The sequence below is a fragment of the Puma concolor genome, chromosome A3 (assembly GCF_028749965.1).
Source record: "Puma concolor isolate L17-30 chromosome A3, mPumCon1.1.hap2, whole genome shotgun sequence".
Lineage (NCBI taxonomy): Eukaryota > Metazoa > Chordata > Mammalia > Carnivora > Felidae > Puma > Puma concolor.
In genome coordinates, this window is record NC_141669.1 from 133129596 (window position 1) to 133148727 (window position 19132).

At 47.5% G+C, this 19132-nt stretch overlaps 1 protein-coding gene across 1 annotated transcript; it reads left to right on the plus strand.

The window, feature by feature from the left end:
* Window positions 1–1085: 1085 nt before the first annotated feature.
* On the plus strand, window positions 1086–13621 carry PFDN4 (prefoldin subunit 4). Its single transcript, XM_025931940.2, has 4 exons — window positions 1086–1317; window positions 8941–9048; window positions 9889–10029; window positions 13221–13621. Exons 1-4 carry the CDS (start codon window positions 1294–1296, stop codon window positions 13350–13352), a joined length of 405 nt encoding a protein of 134 aa, XP_025787725.1. The 5' UTR covers window positions 1086–1293; the 3' UTR covers window positions 13353–13621.
* Window positions 13622–19132: the final 5511 nt, after the last annotated feature.

Here is a 19132-nt window from a genome sequence, read left to right on the forward strand (position 1 = left end):
GGGATAGTATTTTCAAGTGGTGACTGGTGATTTTCCTTCCTGACCTGCAATTGTTTCCATTGGCACCACAAGCTTCTTTCTTTTGCCGGCCCAAACAAGTGGGGACAGTCCCCTGCTAGAGAAAGAACCAGAAGCAGAGGTTGGAAATGCTCAAATTTAAGGAAAGGAGAGGAGGCTTAGCAGAAGACTTGAAAGTCCCCGTTTGTATTTACAGAACTGGTTCTCCTGCTGGGAAAGAGATCTGCTTGAAGGATGCCAGGGCTGGGAGAGAAGGGGAATGGAGACCGTGAAATGCAGAGCGAGGCGGAGGGCTTCTGAGCCGGACACAGCCAGTACCATGGTTGCCAGGGGTCAGCCACTGTCCAAGCGGTTGCCCAGATCAAATGACACCCTCCCAGGCCATGAGACTCTCTCTGGCTTGGGGAACACCCCACCACTCAGAGCCCCAGGTACAAAACACTATCGGCTGCTGACCAAGCATGCTTACATCCTTTTTTCTCTCACTTGTTTTCAGAGGCCCATGCCAGTTTCCAGTGATTTTGTATAACTTAAAATGTTACTTATATTAATATAGAATGGGTTTCTTTATTAAGTGAATTAATAAATGTTTTAAAATTCTGTTTTAATTTCAAATATGGTGAATACCGATGAAAATAACCTACATACACAGAAAATCTTTGGGGTCTTCAATAATTTCAGGAGTGTAAAGGAATCCTCACACACACAGAAAAAGAAAAACACTTGGAGGCACAAGCGTCAGGGTACACAGTAATTGCGCAGTAAGTGTTTAATAAATTAATAGTAGTATCTCCTCCTTTACACCAGGGCACGAACGTCTCACATTCTAGACCAAGGTCATTCGTTCTTAGCTCTGTTTAACGCATGCCGGTTTCTTACAAGGTTTGTGGGATTGATGAAAGAGAACTCCCCTTTGGTCCACTCGTGGCCCCGCCCCGGCTCCGCCCCCAGCCCCGTCCGGCCCCGCCCCGCTGCGCGGGGCGCCCCCTGCCGCCCGCCGCGGAACCCTGGGGCCGTTCGCCACACCCCCTAGTTTCTGTCGGCCCACAGGGCGTTGCCTGTGCCTTTAATTGGCATGTACCAAGTCTTTCCAGGATACATTATCTCCCTGAGTCCCAGACGTTAGGAATCACGGGTCGGTGATGCGGTAGGAGGGAATGTGGAGACAGTGTTGTATTTTGGGGGCGCTCTGGGCTGACAGGGAGCTGGAAGCGGCCCCGGGCCGAGGCGCGCCCTTGCGGCCCTCCCCACCGCGCGTCGTAGTCCAGTCCCAAGATGGCGGCCACCATGAAGAAGGCGGTGAGTGGGGCGCTCGGGGTGCGGGATGCTCGGGCGGCCGGCGGAGGTCGGCCTCCGGGGGCCGGGCGCGGGCTGCCTGGGGTGTGCAGCTCTGAGGCCCGGCGTGGGGCCCGAGGCCGAGCCCACCGGCCCTGAGAGCGGCCCCGCGGCGAGGCCTCCCCGCGCCCGGCGCCCTGGACGTCTTCCCGGGCCCCCCGGCCGGCCGAGGCGGGGCAGCCGGGCCGGGACCCTCGGGAAGCTCTGGGTCGCCTCTCGCGGTGCTGGGGACGGCCGTGGAGAGCCTGTGGACCCGGCGGCCCACGCCTTGTCCTTGCGGGGGTGAGAAGCCGGAGGTCCCATTGACTGCGGTTGGCCGTCACCGCTGGGCATTTTACCTGGGTTGTCACATTTAACCCTCGCAAGCCCACAAGCCTGGGTGCTGCTGGTACCGTCTTTTGCGCGGAAGGAAGCCGAGGCCCAGAGAGGTGGAGTCACCTGCCCAAGGTCACGCAGCTGTAAGGAGCGGATCAGGACCCTGCATCCCCAGGCAATTTGACCCCAGAGCCCCTGTGTGTAGCCCTGAGCCGCCCGCATCCACACTCGATGTCTCTGTGCTTCCAGGCTAAAACTCTATATATGGAGGATAGACGATAGGCCAGGGCCCAGAAGCCGTCTGTTTATTATCTCTGGTCCTCCCAGCAACTTAGCAAAGACGGTTTCCTCCCATTTTACAGATGGAGAAACATAACAGAGATTAGTGGCCTCAAAATGACTCAGCTAATAAGCAGAGCTGGAGTGCAGACCCAGCCTTTATTCTGTTTTTCCCAAAGCCCACCTTTTATTCTACTAAGCACGCTGAATTCCTGTTCACAGCTTGTAACTCACCGAGTCTGCCCAGATGCTTGAAAGTATCTAGATAGAAGACAAATAAAACGGGGAAGGACAAGGACATAATAACATCTGATCGTTACTGAGGCTTCACTTTTTATTGTGTGCTAGGCACAGCTCTAAGCGAGTTGTATACGTTATTTTAACCTTACACGCTTTTTAGAGAGAGACTGCTTTGCTCCTTATTTTACGGATGAGGCAACTGAAGCATAGAGGCAAAGGTAGGATTTAAATGAGCACAACCGGGGTGCCTGGGTGGCGCAGTCGGTTAAGCGTCCGGCTTCAGCCAGGTCACGATCTCGCGGTCTGTGAGTTCGAGCCCCACGTCAGGCTCTGGGCTGATGGCTCAGAGCCTGGAGCCTGTTTCCGATTCTATGTCTCCCTCTCTCTCTACCCCTCCCCCATTCATGCTCTGTCTCTCTCTGTCCCAAAAATAAATAAACGTTGAAAAAAAAAAATTAAAAAAAAAAAAAAATGAGCACAACCATTGTGATTCTAGAGCGTTTTTAACCTCTGTGGTGTCTGATGAGTGTCCCCCGGCTAAAGGGATTTGCTGGCGTCATTCAACTTCAAATTCCTTCGCTCTCCTACTCAGCAATATGCATAGTCTGAGCCAATTGCTTCCATTGTGGGGTGCTAAAACCAGGACCGCCCCAGGCACACCAGGATGAGTTGTGCACTCTATTGGCCTGCCGTCCACAAATTCTTATTGAGTACTACCGGAGTAGGGTTCAGGGTCATGGTGACTCTGGGGAGTCTGAAACTTTGGAAGATTTACTCCACCTCTGTTTTGTATTTAAGTTGGGCGCTTTGTCGGGGCACCTGGATGGTTCAGTTGGTTAAGCGTCTGACTTCTGCTCAGGTTCATGGGTTCGAGTCCCGCGACGGGCTCTGTGCTGACAGCTCGGAGCCTGGAGCCTGCTTTGGACTCTGTGTCTCCCTCTCTTCTGGCCCTCCCCCATTCACGCTCTGTCTCTCGTTCGTAAATAAACGTTAAAAAAAATAAGTAAATTGGGCGCTTTGTGAGGTATGATCTTTAATCCCATAGGAGATACTAGTTGTAGGCTCTCCCCTCTCCCACTTGACAGAAGTGGTAACTGAAGCGCGGGGAGATGAAGTAAACGTAGAAAAACGATTTCAACCTTGGACTCGGCAAAATTTTTGATTACCAACACATTTTCATGCATTCAGCAAACTTTCTGAGCATGTAATGTGTCACAGTTTCAGTTGGAGGTGATAAGCAGCGATAGCAGCAGTGATGTTTTTATCCCCTTATCCTCATAGCCCTTGTAGAACTTCTGTTCTGGGGGAGGGGCAGGCATTACTCAGTAGTCCTCCGGAAAACTGTAAAATTTCCAACTCTGCTAAGACCCATGAGAGAAAGGACTTGTGACATGAGGGCTGGAGGGAGTCTGTTTTGTGAGCAGAGAAGGCTTTCGTGAGAAAGTGTGGTCTAGGCGATGACATAGGAGGGGAAGGGAAAGTTGGAAAGGGATGAGGTGTTGTGGAGGGAGAGCATCACTTGCAGAGACCCTGAGTGTGTTTAGAGAGAGGGTGGCCAGGGAGGCCTGGGCGGCTCGGTTGGTTCGTGTCCGAACTCTCGATTTCGGCTCAGGTCACGATCTCACGGTTCTTGGGTTCCAGTCCCGCGTTGGGTTCTGCACTGACAGTGTGGAGCCTACTTGGGATTCTCTCCCTCTCTCTCTCTCTGCTTCTCCCTCCTCCCTCTCAAAAATAAATACACTTGAAAAAAGAAAGAAAGAAAGAGTGGCTAGAGCAATAGAGAATTGGGGGAGGTCGAGCCAAGATGGTAAATGAACATATCCAGGGGTGGAGGGGTGGCCAGAACGTGAAGGATTTTCTTTGTCTTAGTAAGACTGGCCTGATAGATGCAGCAGCCTCCTGCAGGTGTTTTCCAGTGCTGGGAGCACTCTGGTTGGTGACCTGCGTGTGCAGTGTGGCCCTCTGCCCACCCTGGGATCAAACAGGCATGACAGTGAGTGAGTGTGAAATATCATAGGGACTGTCCTTTGAATTTAATAAAAACTGCTCACGATTTGGAGTGCTTGACATTTACGTTTACATCCCAACGGGTCACGGCTTTTCTGGTGAAAATGTTTAGGTGAGGTGATTCAATCCTCCCCTCTCCAAAGGTCTGCTTTCCAAGACCTGGTTCCTGGCCATCAGCTGGGAACTGAGTGTGTTCGATTTCTGTCTCTGATCCTGAGTACAGATGGCCCCTCCCTGGAGAGGCCATCTTTGACCTCCCTACCTAAAGAAGCCCCCTTCACTCCTTAGCCCCCAACACTTCCAACCCCTGAACTGGTTTACTTGCCCCATCACATGTGTCATTATCATCTAGCATTATCTTGTTCACCTTGCTTTTTGCCCACCTCCTTCGCGAGAATGTAAGCTTGCAGGTGTTCAGGAGGGTAGGACTATGGTGGCTCTCTTCACTATGCCCGGCATGTAGGAAACATTTACCACATAGCTGTTAGATACATGACTGTAAGCATGAAAAGTGAATAAAAATAGGAAGCGAAACTCTGTCTTGGGGACTTGGTAGACACCTTTACAAAACAAAAATAAAGGCAGACTGAAATCGGCCAGAATTGCCTTCTAGGTTTTTCGAATACCGATGGACTCACCTGTCAGTGCACATTCTGCTGGTAATAGCCAAACTCGGTGTGGGGCGAGACTGAGTGTGGTTCACTTGCCTCACATAATCCCACAAGATGCTGATTCTCAAGAAGAGGGTCTAGGGAATTTTAATTTCCACTTTTCATCTTCAGTAGTCATATTTCTCCCTGGAGTAGCAGGATTTTCTTCTAGATCCTTGTGTCTTTTTCCTCTGTAATGATTTTTTGGTAAGCATTATTCAGGAAACAGAGCACTTAGCTATCATTTGTTGAAAGGTGATTCTGTCCACAGGCCCTGTGCTAGTTGCTCATTTTATCACTCATGCGAGGTAGGAACCACCTTCCCCATTTTATAGATAACCCTGAGATGGCTACAGAAAATTGACTCATTTGTCCAAGTTCCTGCTTGCTTGGATTTGAATCCATTGTTACTATCTCTGTGGATTTAAATCCATTGTTACCACCACTCTGTGCCGCCTCAAATAAAGCATAACTCCTTCCTCTTTGGGTTCTCATGACTTTGTGAGCAGCAGTAAGTACATCTGGCTTCTCTTAAAGCAGAAGTCCCTAACCTTTGGGGGTGTGAATCCTTTTGAGGATCTGAGGAAAGCTGCGAAGTCCCAGAGGAATGTGCATCCAGTATGTGCCACGCTGCATACAATTTCAGGGGGTAAATGGACTTCCTGGTGTCTGGGGATCTCCAGTGTAGAATTTGCCCCTCCCTGCCACAATGAAGCTTCAAGCAGTGTAGGAGTGTTCTAGAACAGTGAGATGAAAACAGAAGCCACTGCTATTAGTCATGGAAGGTGCTGAGTTCTCACTTTTTGCTGTAAACAGAACTCCACTGGGTGGCTTACAGATTACACACTGACCTCACGCTGCCTCACTCACCACCTGTAGCCCTTAATGCCGGTGAAAAAAACCACCGTTAAAGAAATGAACTCTAGGCCCCAAGTACATTCTGGGGGCTACTGTATGGTGAGACCACAATAGGAAGCGCCTGCTTTGGAAAAACAGCCAAATTCCTCCACAACTTTTCAGAAACTGTATGTATGTGAGTCTGATCAAGCATGATTTACATTTAAATTCAGAAACTATATTAGTCTCCATTGTGTGTCAGGCCAGCCCTGTGGTAGTTGCTTTCACGGGAATTACCCCGTGAAAGCCTCAGGATGACAAATGTGTCTATAAATACATATTCACGTTTTCAGGGGCTCAGTGTTTCAACTCCGCAGGCAAGCAGGAACTCTCTAGAATTCTCCGCACCCTGTTTGCTTTGGGAATTGGTAGTTCTCATGTAGGCAAAATAACTTGAAGGCCAAGATATCTGAATATGGACTTTGCTTCTGCAGTGTAGCCCCGCGTTTTCCAATTTCCATATTCCTAAAAATCATGCACAAAGTTGAATATTCAAAGTTATGTGTATTGTGACGGAGAGGATTTGTTCAAGATGTCCTCTGGGTCTCTGATGCTGAGCCTGATGCATGAGAAACTGTGGTGTGGTTAGAGCCCGGGACGGGGAAGGGCTGAGTTCTAGGCTTCTTCCTTGACATTCTGTCCCCTGGGCTCCAGTCTTGCTTGACACAACAGGTTGACTTAATACCTCTGGAGAAATCAAAGTGCGCACCTCTTGGGGCACCGGGTGGCTCAGTCGATGGTGTCTGACTCTTCGTTTCATCTCAGGTCATGATCTCACAGCTTGTGGGATGCAGCGCTACCTTGGGCTCTGCACTGATAGCACGGAGCCTGCTGGGGATTCTCTCTTTCTCTGCCTCCTCTGCATGCTTGCACTCTCTCTGTCTCTCTCTCTCTCTCTCTGTCTCTCTCTCTCTCTCTCAAAATTAATAAATAAACATTAAAAACAACAAAAAAAGCATACACCTCTTATGTGACTGGTCATGAGAAACCAGGTAAAAGGATGAGGTGTGGTTGTTGTGAATCCTCACCAAAGAGCAAAAATAATCCTTGCTGAAAGGCCCACGCTCTCCCTCTCTCTCCTTCCCTCTCTCCCCCCTCATTTACCTTGTAATCCAGTGTTCTTATTCCTATTTTATAAATGAGGGGAAACTCTAAGGAGAGTGTGGTATTTAAATTTTTTTTCTTTTTTTTTTTTTTTAACGTATGGTCCTCCTTTGGGAATCTGGTGAAAGTCGAGGACTTCTTGCTGCCTCTTCCAACTGTGCATGATCACGTGCCCACACACATTTTCACCCTTTAATTTCTGAGAGCTCGAGGACCTGTCTGGACCCGGAGTCAACTTACTTGGGTTGAAATCCAGTTCCACCACTTACTGGCCGTGTGACTTTGGGAAAATTACCTACCCTCTCTGTGCCACACTTTCTCCATCTGTACAATAGTGCTACTTCCTGATGGTCCTACTTGTTAAGATTTATTGGAGGATTAACAGTGATGATAAACTTCAGAAAGTTCTTGGCACACGGTGAGAGCTCAATAAATGTTAGCTATTATTTTTATGATTTTATAGATTGTCATCTAAGTACTCTAATTTTCAAATTTAATCACTAAATATTTTTAAACGTTTGATTTTAATCATGTTATATATATAGTACATTACACCTCATTCTCTTTTAAAAATTAAAAAAAAAAAATTTTAATGTTTATTTCTGAGAGAGGGAGACAGGCAGAGCGTGAGTGTGGAGGGGCAGAGAGAGAGGAGATACAGAATCCGAAGCAGGCTCCAGGCTCTGAGCTGTCAGCACAGAGCCCAATGTAGGGTTCAAACTCACCAACTGTGAGATCATGACCTGAGCCGAAGTTGGATGCTTAACTGACTGAGCCACCCAAGTGCCCCCTTTTTAAAACATTTTTTAAAATGTTTATTTATTTTGAGAGAGATTGTGTGTGTGTGTGTGTGCGCGCGCACACGTGCACGTGCGTGCACATGCGCATAAGCAGAGGAGGGGCAGAGAGAGAAGGAGAGAGAGAATCCCAGGCAGCCTCTGCACTGTCAGTGCTGAGCCTGATGTGGGGCTGGAACTCACAAACCAGTAGGATCATGACCTGCGCTGAAATCAAGAGTCGGACACTTAACCGACTGAGCCACCCAGGTGCCCCTCATTCTTCATTAAGGTATGTAAAAGCTTTTGCATTAAAAGAAACATAATTTGGGGGCACCTGGGTAGCAGTCAGTTAAGTGTCCGACTCTTGATTTCTCATCAGGTCATGACCACATGGTTTGTGAGATCGAGCCTCACATGTGGCTCTGCTCTGACAGTGGAACCTGCTTGGGATTCTCTCTCTCCCTCTCTGTCTGCCCCTCCCCTACTCATGCACACATGCTCGCACCCTCTCTCTCTCTCTCTCTCGCTCTCACTCTCTCTCGCTCGCTTTCAAAATAAGTAAACACTTAAAAAAATAAAAGAAACATAATTTTTACTCTGTGTGGAATATAGCCACTGAGATGCATAGTAACCTTCTTGCCAGTATGTCATTTGTGCTAAACAGAGACTCAGATTTCTGATAGCCTCAGTAAGCTTAGGCAGGTTTTAAGTCTGAGAGAAGAAACTGGTGTGAGGCATTTGCCAGAGTTCGTTACCACATCATCTTTGCTCTCTGGTTTATCTTGATGACAAATGTTCTAACTCGAGAAATTGTGCTCCAGGCCAAAGTTGGCTGACTTGATTTAGGACTTACTCCTAATTGTTGCTTATATATGAAGTGTTTTTGTAGCTTAGGTGTCATTCTGTAGGATGTCAGAAGAGATCATAGATGTATGAACAAATCTTTTTTTTTATTCTTCAGAGAGAGAGGGTGCGAGAGGGGCGGGGGGGGACGGAGAGAGAGAATCTTAAGCAGGCTCCATGTTTAGCATGGAGCCCAACATGGGGCTCGATCCCACAACCCCGGGCTTTTGACTTGAACCAAAATCAAGAGTCGGACGCTCAACCAGTTGCCCCAGATGTATGAACAAATCTTGAGCTCGTGGAGCAAACAAGTATAACACCTGTGTTTGTGATTTTCTGTACCTCTTGTGGTTCTCGACTGTATGAGGGCAAATGGTTTATTGAGTTGTTTCAGAGTTAATATAAAAAGCCAACCTATACCTTCTCCCTTAAAATTAATTCTACAAAAAATTAAACTTTTTTTTTTTTTTCAGGCTGCAGAAGACGTCAACGTTACTTTTGAAGATCAACAAAAGATAAACAAATTTGCACGGAATACGAGTAGAATCACAGAGCTGAAGGAGGAAATAGAAGTAAAGAAGGTAGTGAAGAAACATATCTTATTTAAGGAAGGAAAAGGTCTTTAGACTACAGCTTTTAAAACTGAACTTGGTAGTATGTGATTATATTTCCCTGGGCTCTGTGTCGCAGATGACGCGATCCACTCTAGTCAGTTTAAGAAGAAAGACCTTGCTTGAGGGGCGTGTGAGCACTTAGAGGTCGTTGAGGGTATGAGCCGGGGCCGGGGCTCCAGGAGCAGGTCCGGGAACGGCGTCTCCGAGAACGCGGCCGGTGATGGAATCGCTGTTGTTTGCGGCGATCCCGGAACCAGCCGCCTCCCTCCCCAGGGGAAGCTGCCCGGCAGATCACTGGGCTGCCACCCCCGTCCCTGTCCGCCTGCGCGACAGGCCCGGGCCCAGCCTTTCCTTGTGGGGCCCTCCGCACGCGCAAGTCCAGTTCGGGTGCATTTGATTGGTGGAATTTGAGTTATTACCTGCTTTCATTCTATTATCAGGCAAGGCTGCCAAGTGCAGGTTTGTTTCGTTTTTACTCTACCGAGGGAGGCAGAATTCCCAAAGTGGAAACTCTTAGGGTAGGAGACACTTTGAGTGGCCACGGGTACCCGCTGCCCAGCACCGGTGTGTGTTCTGGAAACACCGCTCTGGAAATCGCTAGAGCTCGGTGTGGGAGTTCGCTTTTCAGCGCTTGCTTCCTTATGAAACGCCATCTAAAACTGTGAGAAAGTCTTCGGTTCGTGTAAGAATACCTTTGTGAAAGGATCTCTCCCGGAGTTGGTGTCCCCAGATTAAAATGGGCCGTTTCACCTTCTATCAGGGAATTTTGAGTGTGCTTTTCATGGCTGTTTCCTTTTGTGTGTATAGAAACAACTCCAAAATTTAGAAGATGCCTGTGAGGACATCATGCTTGCGGATGATGATTGCTTAATGATACCCTATCAAATTGGTGATGTTTTCATTAGCCATTCTCAGGAAGAAACACAGGAAATGTTAGAAGAAGCGAAGGTATGTTGAAGTCTCTCCCTGGGCGAGGGAGTCTAGTTCTTTTTTTTTTTTTTTAATTTTTTTTTTTTTTTAACGTTTATTTATTTTTGAGACAGAGAGAGACAGAGCATGAGTGGGGGAGGGTCAGAGAGCGAGGGAGACACAGAATCCGCAGCAGGCTCCAGGCTCCGAGCCGTCGGCACAGAGCCCGACGCGGGGCCCGAACTCCCGGACCGCGAGATCGTGACCTGAGCCGAAGTCAGGCGCTTAACCGACCGAGCCACCCAGGCGCCCCGAGTCTAGCTCTTAAGTCAGGGTGTGTGTTGCTGTACGGACCACGTTATTCCAGGCGTCGGGGAACGGCAGCTGCGAGGGGACGCTCCGGGGGTTCTTCCAGCGTCCCGGGCATGCTCCGAAAGCCTGGCGGGCGTGATTGCGTTCAGTGCTAACAAGGGCTCTGAGAAGTAGGGACCACGCATCCCAATTTAGAATTGAGGGGTAGAGGCTGGGGAAGGTCATGGACTCATTCAGGGGGACACGGAGGGCGTGGCCTTTTGACTGCAGAACCCGTGCTCTAGCCAACTGTGTGGAAACTGTAGAATATGATAACGGAGACAGCAGCAATCACCCGGAATCCCATTTCCCGGAGATAATCATCCTTAATTAACATTTTCATATAGTTCTTTCATGTTCTCACCCTCTCTTTTCTCTGGGTAGGTTTGCTTCACATTTTGCCCAGTTCTAAACCCGGTTCTATTTAACGTTCCTTTGTCCAGCAGAAAGTCATCGGGGGCCTGCTCTGGGCCAAGCACACATGCTTTAAAAACAACATTTTTGATGACTGTTTCACATCATGCTGGTGGACACTGTCCACTTGTTTCCAGTATCTTCCCACAGACATGTTATAATGAGCACTCTTACACTTGAGGCTTTTTCACATTTAGGAAATTCTTTTAAGGAAATGATCAGACACATGTCATTACTGAGTCAGAGTATGGATTTATTGACACTTAAGGCATTGGAGATACGGTATGAAATTAGTTTCCAGTTCACATGCCCTCCACCCGTCTATGAGAAGAACAATCACATTGTGCATATGAGAAGCTGATAGAAATCAAACGTTTCCTAATTCTTCTGAAGTTTGCTTAATCAGTCCAGATATTATTTAAAATGTTAGTCCCCCTTCTTCAAATGTCATAGAAAGCAAAACTTCCTCTGAATTAAACCCACATTTAATAAACCTGTGGGAAGAACCAACCCTTTTACTCTAGAATTTTCCACGCAGAAACACTGATGTCTCCTCTTGGGTTTAAATCTTCTCTTTCGTAGTAGAATTTTATAATTCTGTTCCTTGTTAATCACCCTGAAATAGTCTTGCTGGATGTATTTCAAGATAGTTTATCGTTTGTGTCCACTGCTCTGAACATACTGTCCTCCCTCTCCCCGCAGGTACTGAACCTTTATTTGGTCATTCATACATTCATTCATTCATGCATGCATTCATTCCAGAAGTATTTGTGGACTGCTTACCCTCTATCGGGTTCTGCCATGGAGCAGGGCATGGGGTTTTGGGGGGCGGGGGGGGGGAGGGAGGACAGGGAAACCACAAAACATGCCTGGTTCCTGCCTGCACAGAGTGTGTAGTGTAAATGGAAAGAGGAAGTTCAACAAGTCAAACTACTAACGAGCGGGAGGCCGTGTGGGGAGAGAGGCGGCCGGAGGACCAGGTCTGGCGTGGGCATCAGGGCCAGGAGGGGGTCCCTGGCAAAGGGGTGAAGCAGCTCGACAGTAAGTGGGTATTCTCTGGAAAGGAGGACGGGATGTCCCAGACGGATGCGGGGTGGTCGTGTGTGGATGGTCCTAAAACGATCACGGCACAAAAATACAAGTAAGAGTTTAATTTGCTGGAGATTTGGGAACATCCGAAATCATGGCCACGTCTTGAAGAACTCTGTCTGTCAAGTTGAATGAATTGACTTTATTTTAGCAGGGGTCAGCGAACATCCTGTGCGGGGCCGGGCAGCAGGTATCTGAGGCTTTGTGGGCCACCTGGGCCCTGTCGCAGCTGCCACGGGAGCAGGGAGTGTCTGTGCACGCCCGTGGCGGTGCTCCAGTAAAGCTGTGCCAACGAGCGTCAGGCTAGATCTGGCCCGGGGACTGGTTTCTGCTCCCCCGGCCCAAGGCAAAGGGGAGCCTTTCGCGGGGGGGTTTTAAGAAATGTGCGATAATGTGGTAGGGTCTGCGATTTTAAAATAATTTCCTTGCATGTTACAATTTCATTCATGAACTAGGTTTTCTGGGTAGAGGAGTTTCATCTCCTTTCTCTTTCTTACCGCCGTGGTTCTCAGACTTGTAGCAGGCATCGGGGTCACCCAGAGGGCTTGTGGACAATTTCAGTCACCGAAATCCCAAGAATCTCTCGATCAGGAGGCCTGGAGTGCGGCCCCGGAATTTGTTTCCAACAAGTTTCCAAGTGATCCGGGGGCCATACTTTGAGATTCATTGGCCAGATTTCTAAAAGAATAACATTGAAATAGTGCAGGGGAACAAGGGAAGAAGGCCCAGTACTGACAGAGTTTCTTGGTCATGTTTAAGGAGAACTCCTTTTTTTTTGATCCTGGCCAGGAAGGAACTTCTCATATTCCATGCATTTCATGTGGGCGGTGCTGATCTGTTTCATGAATGAGGCACCCACTACTGCTGTCTCTCAAAGTCTAGCTCCAGGAGCCTTGCAGTTAGTGAAAATTTCTGCCAGCTTTTGACTATAAGTTGTTCTTCTAAATTACTGGTGGTAGTGTGAATTTCTGTCATTTCTTCTCTTTTCGTAGTTATTTTGGGGGGACGTTGGAAGAGGCTGGGTCAGAAGCGAGGCCTTTGATAAACTGTTTACCACAAGTGTTTGTAATAGAGGCTCTTCCTTTATTAGGATATGACAATTTAGGAATTAATTTTCTTTTATCCATTTTGTCTTTTAAATCAGCAAAAACTGAGGAAACAGGCTTGATGTATTCTATAATAAGCAAATATAAATCATGAATTAAAAATAGCTGCATTCAGACTTTTGGTTTAGATTTAATTATCAGTGTCACTTAGCTGCCTATCCAAGTTTAGAAAGTTTTTGACCTAGAAATCTTCCCCTATGTTATTTCATCTACAGACGCTCAGAAACCATCCGTTGAATAGAATTAATTTAAACAACTTATTTTTTCCAGAAAAATTTGCAAGAAGAAATTGACGCCCTAGAAGCCAGAGTGGAATCAATTCAGCGGGTGTTAGCAGATTTGAAAGTTCAGTTATATGCAAAATTCGGGAGCAACATAAACCTCGAAGCTGATGACAGTTAAACATTTTATAATACTTTTTTTTTAATTTGTTTAATAAACTTGAATATTGTTTAAAATGATAATTTCCCTTCTTCAAATGATATGGAAAGCAAAATTTTCTTTTTTTAAAATTTTCATTTATTTAATGGAAACTTGCCTATTTTCACATGTCTTGCTTATTTATTTTATATTTTTAAAAGAAGACAGTATTCATCTATGTATTTTGCATAACGATTCTATCAAGTGTAGGGGCTTTATGTCATGTTATTAAAATTGGTTGAGCAACCTTTCATGTTTCTATATTATTTAGAATATTTGGTGCAATTTTTATTTGTAAGGAAATTCAGCCGTTGGGTCATATTGTTTACATACGTCTCTTCCCGTTTGTATTTGGAGGCGGCTGAAGACTACAGAAAGATCCCGTCCTACGTCCGACTACTAACTTCACCACCGAAACTTTGTCCTCTGCTGAATGTACATATTTCATTTAAATATACGTAGTACATGTCATATCTAGACATGACGTATTTCACGTGTCTGTTATGTATATGTCGGTGTCCTAGACCTTGGTGAAAGAACCAGACGGTGCTGAGACCTGCCGGGGCATGTTGTGCCGCGTACATGGAACAGAATGCCAGAAGAATGTTTCAGAAACCAAGAAATGTACCAGGAGGAAGGACTATTTGGCGTTTTTTTTTTTTTTTTTATTTGTTTTAGACTGTGTGATAGAGCATTGTAATTAATTGGGCTTATACTGACAATGGTGTGGAAGTTCAGGAGCCAGGTGGTTACAGGTAAGGCTTTTTTCTTAACCGGTACATTTATCCCTTGCTGCTCCCCCCACCGCCCCCAAGATACACGTTTTGGATTTGGAAGACCTAAATTTTATTAACTTACCAGCAGATGGCACTGACACACCAAAATACCAAGGGCAGGATCATAATACAAAAATGAGGCTATTTCTAGGATTAGATATACATAATTTCAGAGGTGCTGTCACTTGTTCACCTTCAAGGCTAAACGTTGGTACGCCAGGTGTCGGTTAAATATTTAGACGCGATTCAGGCTTAACGATAAAATACGTTCATTCTAAGATTCTTTAAGACACAAAGGCAGACTTTTAAATTGGTGCAAAATGTTCCCAAACGGTGATAATTCAGATTCTAGAAAATGATTCTTACAAGGATATTTTTTCTTGCATGCATGTGGTTAGTGCTCAGTTAGAGGGGTAAGACTAGAGACATGTGTCAGTCAGGCCGTAGCAGGAGCTAACAAGCACACTCCGCTCCGCGTAGTTTGAGGACACTTTCGCCGAGATTCCCAGGGTGGAGGGTAACCACGAGGAGGGTTGTGTACCGTCAGAGGCCAGAGGAGGGAGCAGCCACGCCCTTCACTCTGGAACTCGGGGAAAGGCTGCCTTCATCTGAAGTGGGACACAGCTAGCCTGCGACCTCCCTGCAGTGACAGAGCTGGGAGACTAGGCGGTCGGCCTCGTTCTTGCTCCAAAACCCAGCTGGTGCCCACCATTGGCCAAACCCAACTGGGATCGGGAGGTAGTTCGTCAGATTCCATCTTTCTCAGAGCTGGAGAGGGGTGGCGAACAGATGCATCTGGAAGGCCCACAGAGACACAGCACAGGAGGGTGGCTATAGCTGGGCCATTGAGAAATTTTAACAACGAAGGCTTACCGCACTCATGTGCCAGAAATTGAATTATGTAACTGACCAGGACTTAAAAAAAATCTTGTGAACACAGGAACAAGTAAGCCTAATACGAGAAAACCCTCTAACATTGGGGATGAGGGTCAGGGGGGATCAATATATATCGTTGCTAACTATACCTTGTTTTTCTTTATTTACCTGGGAAGTTCCAGGACAATAGGAATATTTGATTCCCATTTTAAATTCATTTCTAAAGTGTCCGAAGCCTCTTTTTGGTTAGTAAGGCTAGGTGCAGACGTAAACAGCTTGCCCCGCATCTGAAACAAAGCGTCTAACACTCAACTCTAGCCAGTAGTGGCCACACAGCAGTTTGGTCTGGATGTGTCACCACTAATTTTTTGGCCAGGAGTCCTGATTTTTTTTTTTTTTTTTTAAGTTTGTTTATTTTGAGAGCAAGAGTGTGGGCATGGAAGGGGCAGAGAGAGAGAGAGAGAGAGTGAAAGAGAGAATCCCAAGCAGGTTCTGCACTGTCAGCAGGGAGCCCAATGGGGGTCTTGATCTCAGGAACCTTGATCATGACCTGAGCTGAAACAAAGAGTCAGCCACTTAACTGAGCCACCCAGGTGCCCCGCCTGAGTTTTACATACAATCACTTGATCACGGTTTTTTAGAGTGCAACTTTTTTTTTTTTTTTTAATGCAGGCTAGACAGAAAATACTTACAAAACAAATTTGAGCATCAGGCAGCCGGTTTGCAAACTCATGTGCACTGTATGCTGCATCTTATCGAGGCTTTTGATAGGAAGTAGGTAGTAGATTGTTTGTACTGAGAATCCTGGGAGCTTGTGCTACTGACTCCAAGTTTTAAATACCTCTCAAACCTGTCCATTTCTTCCCGTCTCCACAACCACCCTCAGGCTTGTCCACGTCTTAAGAGCCCTAGTCAAAACGGGGTGGGAAGGGAAGGGAATGCCAGTACAGTTAAGTTTTGACAGCTGGAGGCCAACGGGAGTCTCTAAAGAGAAGGAAGCAGGAGATGAGAGCAGGTGGAGTGTAGGGGTGCAGACAGTGACGCGGAGAGACCAGGGAAAGACGGGGGGCCAAAGTCGAAGAACTTGGTTCTGAGCACAGGCCACGTAATGGCCTGTGACAGGTTTTCTTTGGCTCTCATAGTTGACAAAAAAGTTTTTAAGGACTTCCGGCCACAATGAAGACAGGAGATCTCCCGTGAAAATCCACATGCATTTTGGCAACCTCGGGACCGCATTTCCAAAGAGCGGTCCTCAGCTGCTCACTCTGTGGACAAAGCAAGCGGTCTCGGATTCAGCCCCAGCCTGCCCCGCTCACGTACACACCTCCGCACACCTGTCTTTGACCTTGTGAGCCCCCGCAGCCTGCTTTCGTGATTACTCGGGCAGGGCCGCCGGAAGTGTCTGGTTGGCCCCGGGGAGGGGCGGGGGTTTGGCTTTGGACCTTGGCAGTTGCTGGGAGGACAACCACATGGAGATGAGCAACCGGCTATGGGAGAAGTGGGTAGAAACTTAACTCGACTTTTGGGACAAGAGGGGTGGGAAACTGGCGTGGTTGCCCCGAGGAGAGCTGCCCCTCTTTGGTGGCGAAATGTCACGGCTGAGAAGACAGATGAGCCCCGGTCCGGGTCTAGGGAGCCAGAGTGGGCTGGGCAATCTCCCAGCAGAGAACCCACCCTGGGTCCCGGAGAGGATGGCTGCAGCCAGTCCCCTGGGGTGCAGCGCCCACCCTACCCCATGGGGCTCAAGGGAACAGCGCTATGGGGCAGGAATCCGCGCTGGTGTCCCCACTCCCCAGCTCCATGAGCCTGGGGCTGCCTCCACTCCATGCCGGACCAGGGAGGCATATTTTAGGACCATTCTCATCCTAGAGACAAGTGTTTCTTAACATTTAAGGCACATACACATCACTGGGGAATTCTGTTAGGATTCAGGTTTTGCTCCAGTGGGTTTGGGCTGGGACCCGAGAGTCTGCATTCCTAGCACGCTTCCAGACGATGCAGATTTTGCCGCTGCATGGGCTGTGCATGGGACAGCTAAGACAGATTGTCATGACAGGGGGCCTAGGAAAGTGCAGGTATGAGGGAAAGGCCTGGCTAAAGAGACAGCGGCTGCAATTACGACGTGAGACCCAGGGGAGGGCAGGATCCTGGACATGTTAGGATGCGGCCTTTTTCATAGGACTACACCCTGATATAAGGATTTCCCCAATCGGGCGTGATGCCGTGGGGTAGAATGGATGTTGCCTTCAACAGCTATTTTGTAGAAACTGGGGGTGGAGACCCGTGTTTTAACAAGCCCTCCAGGTGATTCTGACTCAGCTAAAGAACAAGTCTGGCTCAAATAATTCAGTCTGTCTGGGGGTTGGGGAAGGAGACTGAGTACCAACTGAGAATTCCTAATGCGTGGTCCTCACGATGAGAAGAGTAACAAGATATGGGAGCATCCAAAGAGACTGACCCATCCAGCTTAGGGGTAGAGGGTAGCTAGAGGGGTCATGTTGCCAGTGATGAACAGATTATAAAAGATTAAGCAGTAGGCGATGTGAGATTCAGAGGCAGCAGTGAGAAGTATTTTTACAAGAAAGTTAACAGTGGAGGGAAGGAGGCAGCCGACCGTTAATGCCCATGCAGTGTGGAACAAAGGGCTTTTTTCTGGTTTCTTAATGAGATCGGGGCATACATGAGGACACGTAGGAGTGGATGGGGAGGAATCCAGGAGAGAAGGTGATGACAAAGTCAGGAGACGAGAGATGGGGAACACAGCACCGGAAGAGTCTGGAGGAAAGGGAAGGCACAGTGCTTAGACAAACAACACACAGGAAAAAGTTAACTTTATAGAACCCTCCCTTGAGGACTAAATGCTAGAAGAAAATGCAGATTCCTTGGGGCACCTGGGTGGCTCAGTCGGCTGGGCGTCCGACTTCAGCTCAGGTCATGAGCTCATGGTCTGTGAGTTCAAGCCCCGCGTCGGGCTCTGTGCTGACAGCTCAGAGCCTGGAGCCTGCTTCAGATTCTGTGTCTCTCTTTCTGCCCCTCCCCTGCTCATGCTCTGCCTCTCTCAATCTCAAAAATGAATAAATGTTAAAAAAAACAAATTTTTTTTAAAGTGCAGATTCCGAACAGTGACTAGTTATGGAGGGCAAGGAAAATGGGCTTGGGGAGGCCAGGGCAGGAGGCCGGTTTGAGGGTGACAGAGCTGTTCACATTCGGTGTCATATTCAGTATGGATCCTTGGTGGTGCACGATCTCCATCAACAGTGACAAGCGGTTTATACAATCCTATTAGTTACGGCACAGATACAGACGGGAAAAACACGCCTGTTATGAGGTTGTTGCTGATCTCTTACTACATCACTTCCAACACTGTTTTGTGTCATTTGACATAAAGTGGAGCATTGAGACTCTCCATTTTCGAAGGTGGGAAAACAGCAGCAATCCAAAACACGGATCTTTGTTAAAGATTACACACAACACGTAGTGGATAGAATTTACAAGTTGCCTGGACGATTTGGTAGAAAAAATTTGGAGGGGCCTGGCTCAGTTGGTTTAAGCATCCAGCTCTTCATTTCCGCTCAGGTCATGATCTCACGGTTCATGGGATCGAGCCCTGCATTGGGCTCTGTGCTGACAGCGTGGAGCCTGCTTGGGATTCTCTCTCTCTCTCTCTCTCTCTCTCTCTCTCTCTCTCTCTCTCCCCCTCCCCATGCTCCTCCCCTCTCAAAGTAAATAAGTAAACATGAAAACAAAATTGGAGAACAACATGCAGGGCTTATTGGTGTTAGGTGCTTCTCAGTAATGAGTGGTCTGAGAGTGTCTCCACTGTGATGTCTACAGATCATTCCAATGACCGTGACCCCAAGGACCAGCACCGAGTGCCTACAGTATGCGCTGCCCCTGTTCTGAATGCGTTTTATGGATTAATTTTTTCCTGTCCTGTAATAACCCTTTCAAGTAGGTTCTCTCATTACCCCTCATTGTACAGATGTGGAGATTAAACTCACCCCCACTCCTACAGTTTGCTTGCAAATGGGCTGTTAATGAATGCGCACGCTGTACTTCTGAGATTTATTTTGTTTTATGATTTCATCTGTGTCTTTTTTACTTATCAAA